The sequence below is a fragment of the Solanum dulcamara genome, chromosome 3, assembly GCF_947179165.1.
Source record: "Solanum dulcamara chromosome 3, daSolDulc1.2, whole genome shotgun sequence".
Taxonomy (NCBI): Eukaryota; Viridiplantae; Streptophyta; class Magnoliopsida; order Solanales; family Solanaceae; genus Solanum; species Solanum dulcamara.
The window spans coordinates 41,642,779-41,650,516 of record NC_077239.1 but is presented as its reverse complement, the minus strand read 5'-3'; the positions used below and the strand labels follow the sequence as shown (position 1 = coordinate 41,650,516).

Below are 7,738 nucleotides of genomic sequence, written 5' to 3'. Positions count from 1 at the left end.
ATTAAAAGAAAACTAAATAAAGAGAAAAATAAAAAAAATAGAAAAACAATTGAGTATGAAGAGTTATTTTAAAAATGATTTGGTAGGTAGAGAGTTGGTAAAAGTGGAAAAAATGTAATTTTTAATTATTTTTTTAATGATGAACAAAAATCAATGCAAGTACATTTGGGAATAACTCGTGTAATTTCCTGTAAAAGGGATGTACTCCATATTAAAGAATTAAAATTCCTATTCTTGGTCCAAAAGTGTGGATAGCCCGACAGGTATTTTTCCGCATTCGCATGTCGTAGGAGAAGTCTGAGCTTTCTTCACTTTCGGAACAAATGATCCCTCTGAGAATGATAAGAAGAATGGTGTTGGACAGAAGTAGCAATAAGTTATCAAGAGCTCTGAGTTCGTCTCCGATTCGAAACCCAAGGTCTCCACCTCTTGTTTCACTTGACCTCATCGATGAATGGTCTTCCAGTTTCACCCATTCTGATTCTCCTCCAATCCAAAAATGCAGTAAGCAGCTCACCATTTCCTCTTGCCGTTCTCCTCACAACCCTATTTCTATTATATTCTTTGAAACAAAAGAGTATTGGTTAATAACAATTTACGGAATATATTGCTTCACTTATTAACTTATTTTGCCTTTCGATTGTGTATTTGCGATAATCTTGGTCATAAACTTGGTACGATTTCCTCGATATGTTTTGGTCTTCTTGTTTTTGTTTTCCTACCTTTTTGGGCATTTTGAGATTGTTCTGGTCGCATGTGAAGAGAAAGGGTGGAAAACTCTCTTCTAGAATCCCTTGGATAAGAACTGCCTAGTCAGAATTACTTTAGCCATCATTATTAGGTTACTCACATTAACCCTGCCATACAAGTTTGTGATCCAAGTATTAAAATTCATTGAATTCCACACCAGGCTAGCTTGGATCAAAAATTTGATTGTCATGATTAGGTATTTTAGTGGATTTTATAATTTATGGTTGATACAAGTATTTTCTCAACATTATACCTATTATTACGGATTTGATCTGTGTACTTGTATGCTTTGACTCATAGCCCAGGAGAAGATTTGACTGTGTTTTGCGGTAATCAGATAATGCCAGGGAGCCTTGTGTATGATTATTAATCATTTAATTATCATGACTCTTCAATCTTCTAATGCTGGATAGTTTTACTAGTCAAGTGCATACTTGAATTAGAGCAGTCAATGCTACTTGCCACACTAAAAAGATAAAAAGGAGAAACAAAAAGAAAAGGGAAATGCAAACCCGCATTTAGTTGTCATGCAACAACAAAAAAAATGCTTTCTCATGGCTATCCGTGGTTGTGGTCAACATGTAGAGAAATGATCATTGCAAAATTAGTTTCTCAGAGGTAATACAAAAATAGCTACACTTTTTTTAGTTTTTTTCCATAATTTAAGTATCCCCTTTGTGAGGTCTATAACAATGTCCTCTCTGTTTCCCTCTACTAAATCTGAGAAACACATGTGCAAAAGAGTAAGAAGATAATGTGAAGAAAACTGTCAGTTTAAGAAGATACTCTGTTTCCAACCTAAAATTTGAAAATGAAACATTAATATTGATGGAAACAAGAGGGAATAGTTTTTTTTCCCAATTTATTGGGGCAGTTTATGCTAGTACTCGGTTGTTCTTATTGGGTTAATCAAACTCCAAAAGAAGGGGTTTAAAGGTTTTGGGCTTCTAGTAGCTATTGTTGAGACCAAACTTAACAGAGGAACCAAATTTTAAAGAAACATTTGGGGTAAGAGAACTCTATTATATTCCAAGGAGCATTTCCTTAGGACTTTCCACCTCACAATGCCAATTTAAGGTTTCAACTGTGATGCTTCCGATCTCACCTGAGCAGCCTCACAAAGTAAATACTTGTCGAATTTTTGGGAGTGAAAATTTTCATGCTACACAACCGTGGTTGTTCCATGATTTTAATATTGTACAATTGTGCTCTTTGATGATCCTGAAAACTGCCCTTATCTATCTTTGTAATCCCGGTTTTTCAAGTGCCCTATGATTGAACCAAAACAGAAACAAAGAAAAGTTCTGCTTTTAGTTAATTTATTTTCAGCAGCCAATAATGATAGTGCTAGAATAATTGATGGGAATTCGGCTGCCGAGGAAATTAAATCAACCATAGCTATAGAAGTTATCAGAATGAAGGAGTCAATAGGAAAGGTCCCTGGTTTGGCTGTAATATTGGTCGGCCAAAGGCGAGACTCTCTTGCGTATGTTCGTAACAAAATTATGGCTTGCCATGAGGTTGGGTTCAGATTTTCAATTGCTGAACTCCCTGAGAGCTGTACAGAAGAGGAAGTCTGTGATGCATTGTCAAATTATAACAAGGATGCATCAATCCATGGTATTCTTGTGCAGCTTCCTTTGCCACAGGTAAATCTTCGACTAAGTAATATGGGCTTATTTATTTTATGTGAAAGACATAAGAAAGCATGAAACTGTCAGTCTCCGATAACATAGTTGATACTTAAACTTGAGAATCTATTTCTTTATTCGTCGCTCCCAAATTAGATGTTAAAAGTGGTTGAATATACAGCTCATCTCTGTTAAGGTAAAGATGAAAATTGAAATTCAGAATATTAGATAATCAATTGAATCTGTGCAATCACAGTCTATATATGGTGTAGTCATTATGCTTTGCCCCCCACCCACTCAGTATGTTATATATTTTCTGTTGCTAACAGAAGTCATTGGAACAGCATTTTGACGAGGGAAAGATTTTAAATTTACTAAGCTTAGAAAAAGATGTGGATGGATTTCATCCACTAAACATTGGGAACTTGGCCATTCAGGGTAGAGAGCCATTGTTCATCCCATGCACTGCTAAAGGCTGCATCGAGTTACTGCTCAGTTCTGATGTTGAAATAGTTGGGAAGAGAGCTGTAGTGATTGGGAGGAGCAACATCGTTGGATTACCTACATTTTTGTTGTTGCAGGTAATAAATCTGTCACAGATAACTGTCGCTTTATCTCTCTCATGTAAATCTAGTTCTTCTCAAATATATGTGCCACACTAAGGGATCAATTGTATGCCATTGTAGTATTGTTATACTAGAGTATTGTTAATATGGTGTATGTGGCCTTGCAATAATTAGTACAAAAAATTTAAGTTAGTTCAAACTAAATTTAAATGTAGAAGATTTAGTGTTAATGATTATAATACTTCAGTATATAAATTAGGTGATAGCTTTATCAGTTGTATTTGCATAATTTTGTCCGGTGATTAGTTTAAATGGAGTAACATGGTCAGTAAGGATTCATGTAGTGTCACGACCTAAAAATTAGGGAAGTGATGATACCTATCTCAACCCCCACTGATAGGTAATCCAACCCAATCATAATCAAAAGATGAAGAATCAAGCACGTGGAAGTAATATTTGAAACAAAAATAAGTCATAAATCAATCTTTTTCATAAAACTCATAACAAAATTTGGAAATAGATACATAACTCCCCAAATTTGGTGTCACCAGTGCAAGCCTCTGTGAATTCAAATATACACTTCAATTCTACCATATCCAAAAAGAAGAAACGACAGAAAATAAGATAAGGATAGAGGAGATCCAAGGAACTGCAGTAGCTACCTCGGAATCTCTAGAGAAAGATCAATCCGCTACCAATCACCAGCCAGTGGTACCCAGCTTAAAGCCTGCACAACAAGTTGAAGAAAGAAAGCTAGAGTGAGTATCAATCCAAGTGTACTCAACAATATCGTCGACTGACCCAAATCCTGAGCGATGACGAGGGTTGGTATTAATTGCTCTGTGCCGATACTTAGCACAAATACTACTCATTACAAATAATACAAACATGAACTATCAGCTATTGTCAACAACAACATATATAAATCAAGTCTGGATATTCCGAAATCACAGTTAAGTCAAATAAGAATAATGAAGTCACTTTCATAAGAACTTATTCACCTTTCACACCAAATTCAGAGAAATGTAATGATGGATGCATATGTCTTTAACCTGACCAAAAACCTGTATATACCCACTACAATAGTGTAGCTGAGTGGGACCCATTGGGGACTTGTGAGGTCCATATACCGCCTCCGGACCCTGCCCGTAGGTCATCGAAAATATATCAAGGCACTGTATCTCTAACTGTATCACATTACCTCCGGATCATTCCCCTTGGGCCATCATAGAGAACCATATGATTCAACAAGTCCCAGCTCCTGGCTTTTAAGAAGAGAAGAAAGGCTATGCATGTGAACTCATATGAAATATAATAGAATGCTTTAGATTCGGGAGTTAGGGCATCATAACTGAAAATAAAAATGCCTTCTAGTCACAGAAAGATCTCAGATTCACAGTGTCTAGAAATTATGTATCATGCTCACTAAGCAAATCATATCATCGGGCAACAACTAGACAAATCACTTATCATAAAATTCATAAATCAGTTAGACAATCAATATCTGACTTCTACATGACATTTGTACCCGCATAAGTGCTCGTCATCTCACTTGTACAGGACCCTCATTACCCATTCACACTGTCAACAAGACACTAACACTTCGAAAAGAGTCTGAGAAAGTCTCAAATTGCCTTAATTGAAACTCGACAAGTCAAATTATGGTTTTCCCTTCCTCGAAGAGCCTTTGAACGAGTCCAATCTGGTCTAGTACGTAACCCACATAAGTAAACGAGTCCATAGACACCCATATTGTTTTTACTTTTACTCTGGGTCCAAATAGTCAACTCCGAGCCCACAAGGGAAAAATTGGAATTTTCCTTGAAAATCATGTTAGCTATAACGTAAGGAACTTAAATCTGAAATTTCATAAAAGATGGAGCTCAAATCAACTATAAACTCATCAAAATAAAATTTCATAACTTTAACTCAAAAATCACCATTTTCCCAAATTAAAACACCGAGTTAAAGGTAATTTGATAAGTAATTAGGAGGAATGCTTAAATAATGGTCAAGAATCTTACCCAACGAAGAAATTTTGAAAATCCCTTTTTGAATCGTCCTAAAATGTGATTCCAAGCTCCCAAAATTGAGTTATGAAGTCAAAGTTCAAAAAACGGGTTTTAACTTCTGTCCAGGTGACTGTCATCATGAACGTGATGGACCATAGCTATCACGATGCAGAGACTCCACCTGACCCTCGCGAATGCAGCGCCTAACCTACCAATGTGATGCACACTAGCACTGACCCAAACCTGCTTAACCCTTTTGCGAACCCGGTCCCACCCTTGTGATCACAAAGACCACCCTTGCTCCTTCGTAAACGTGTCGAGAGGCTCACGAATGCGAAGAAGGATTTCTCCTGCACTAGATCTGCAAAAACTAGCATTTGCATCAAGTCTCAAATTCTCTACCAGACCCTCGGGATTCGTTCAGAACCCCGTGAAGACAAGCCAAATATGCTTCTTGCCTGAAAATGATGTCTCGGACCTGTTGGAACCATCAAAACACTAAAACCAAGGTCGTCTTGACCGAATGTTGACTAAGGTCTACTCTCAACTTCTAAATTTCCATGATCCTAACCAATGACCCAAATCTCATCTGAATGCCTTGGGACCCAAACCAAAAGTCCAATGAACTTGAAAATCACCTCCGGACCAACAGAACTATCGGAATTCCATTCCGAGCTCATCTTGCTGAAATGCTGACTTTGGTCAAACATTTCAACTTTCAAACCTTCCAAATTAAAAAAGCTCATTGAAATCCCATCCAATCACTTCGGGAACTGTGCCCCAAATCCCGACAGACCACAAATACTATACAAAATCTATGGGAAGGGTACACCAGGGAAAATACGTAAAAATCTCAAAACTACTTTGAGGGTCGTTACACATAGCCGACCCCAACTTGTTTCTGACCTAGGCATAGTTGCTGTTGTATAAGTTTTATCAGTTTGAGGTTTCATTTCCCTTATCATTTACATTTTTTTTTGCCGTTAACTATGTTCCTGATTATTTTAAAATTTTGGGGCATATAGAATTTTATTGTTTTAACTATTGTATAACTAAATAGTTTCAGTGATGTGAAACAATTTTAATATTTTAATGTACTACGTTTCTGTGTGAAGCTCTAGATTGCATATGTATCAAGATATTGCAAAAGCATAATGAGGAAATAAAAAACTCTGCTTGTATACCAAACATGGGATTGAATTATTATACTGCATATTCCAGTCTTTGGTAACAAGATATTATTATACTGCATTTCCGATCATTGATAATAATGAACCAAAAGTTTGACCGTATTGATAATTCTAAGATTTTTGATTGCTTATATTAATAATCTCTTCTTATAAGTCTCTGTATTTTCTTCTCACCATATTAAATGTTGTGAACAATGTTTGCAGAGGCACCATGCAACAGTAAGCATTGTGCATGCATATTCAGAGAATCCAGAAATTATTACTCGTAAAGCTGATATACTTGTTGCAGCTGCTGGAGTACCTAATTTAGTCCGTTGTAGCTGGTTAAAGCCTGGAGCAGTTGTACTTGACGTTGGAATAAACCCAATTGAGGTTATTTCTGAGGTTCCTTCATAGTATTGCATTATCTTGTGCACCTAAATGCTTGACATTGAAAGTTAACTCAGTTGGATTAGTCAGAACTTTTCTGCCCGAAAGTAAATTGATTTAAGTAATTGTGTACATGTGAAACAATAAGGTCATTGTATGTTTAATTGGTGCAGGACCCTGAGAGTGAACATGGTTACCGTTTGATTGGAGATGTTTGCTTTGAAGAAGCAGTCAGGATAGCTTCCGCGGTAACCCCAGTGCCTGGAGGTGTAGGTCCTATGACAGTTGCAATGCTTCTTCTGAACACCCTTGAAGCCGCCAAACGTGCACTTTGTTTTACTTGATTTTAAGGCGGAGGAACTCCTAAAATGTCTCATTTCTTCCTCTTTATTAGAAACATGGAGATGATATGAATGATTACTAGCTCAAGTTTTGCACTGTTGGACTTGTGTCTGGTAGACCAACCACTGCCATTAATCAATCCTGTATTCTTGGAAGTTTTCAGTTCCAACCACTTCAAGCAGCAGTACTGACCGAAAGTAGCAGCTTCACTATTTGGGATAAGGCACTGAGATAATATGACATTGAAGGACAACCGAATAGCTAATAAAACCAATGTTTGGTTTCCATAATGCAGAAAATTCTCTAGTATAACTAACTATATTTGTGTATATTGATTTGCTCCTTAAGATTCCTTTTGTTTCAACTTAAAGGCTGATCTTATAAAGCTAGACTAGCTCAATATTTATAATGTTTTTCCCCAAAGAAGTTATATGCATGTGCTTATGCTATGCACATATAGAAGACAAAGGCCCTTGAAATAGAAGGTTCACATGTACTAGAAAAGTAGGACAAAAAATGCACAATTGTTTTTATTATTACAGGGAAAGATAGAACTACTCACAATACTGCTGAAATATAAGCTACACAAGCTTATATTTTTCGTAAAGAAGTTTTAAAAAATTTTAAAAGGAAATTTAAGTTGTGGGAATGCTCAAGATTATTTGGAGAAAAATAAAGATGTCTTCTACGTTAGCTATAATACGAGAAAGTATCGATGTAGTTTGATTGCCATGCAGTGTGAATGTTATATGAAGAACATTAGAACGATGTCAAAATAGAATAATGCAAGTGCTTCAACAAATTTAGTTTCTTTTATATATACCCTTTTATGTGGTATTTCATTCTACGATGTATGCAAGTGTCACGATTCAAAATTC

The 7,738-nt window shown here is 36.3% G+C and overlaps 1 protein-coding gene across 5 annotated transcripts; it reads left to right on the top strand.

Annotated features, from left to right (window-relative positions):
* Nucleotides 1-210: 210 nt before the first annotated feature.
* LOC129882544 (bifunctional protein FolD 1, mitochondrial-like) lies at nt 211-7,249 on the top strand. Of its 5 annotated transcripts, none has more exons than XM_055956898.1 (5): nt 211-504; nt 2,080-2,399; nt 2,819-2,962; nt 6,354-6,521; nt 6,692-7,249. In XM_055956898.1, the coding sequence occupies exons 1-5, from the start codon at nt 324-326 to the stop codon at nt 6,860-6,862; spliced, it is 984 nt and encodes a 327-aa protein (XP_055812873.1). In that variant the 5' UTR covers nt 211-323; the 3' UTR covers nt 6,863-7,249. The 5 variants fall into 5 exon arrangements, with proteins under 5 accessions (XP_055812873.1, XP_055812869.1, XP_055812870.1 ...); XM_055956894.1 differs by having other exon boundaries at nt 212-504; nt 2,711-2,962; XM_055956895.1 differs by having other exon boundaries at nt 213-504; nt 2,083-2,399; nt 2,711-2,962.
* Nucleotides 7,250-7,738: the final 489 nt, after the last annotated feature.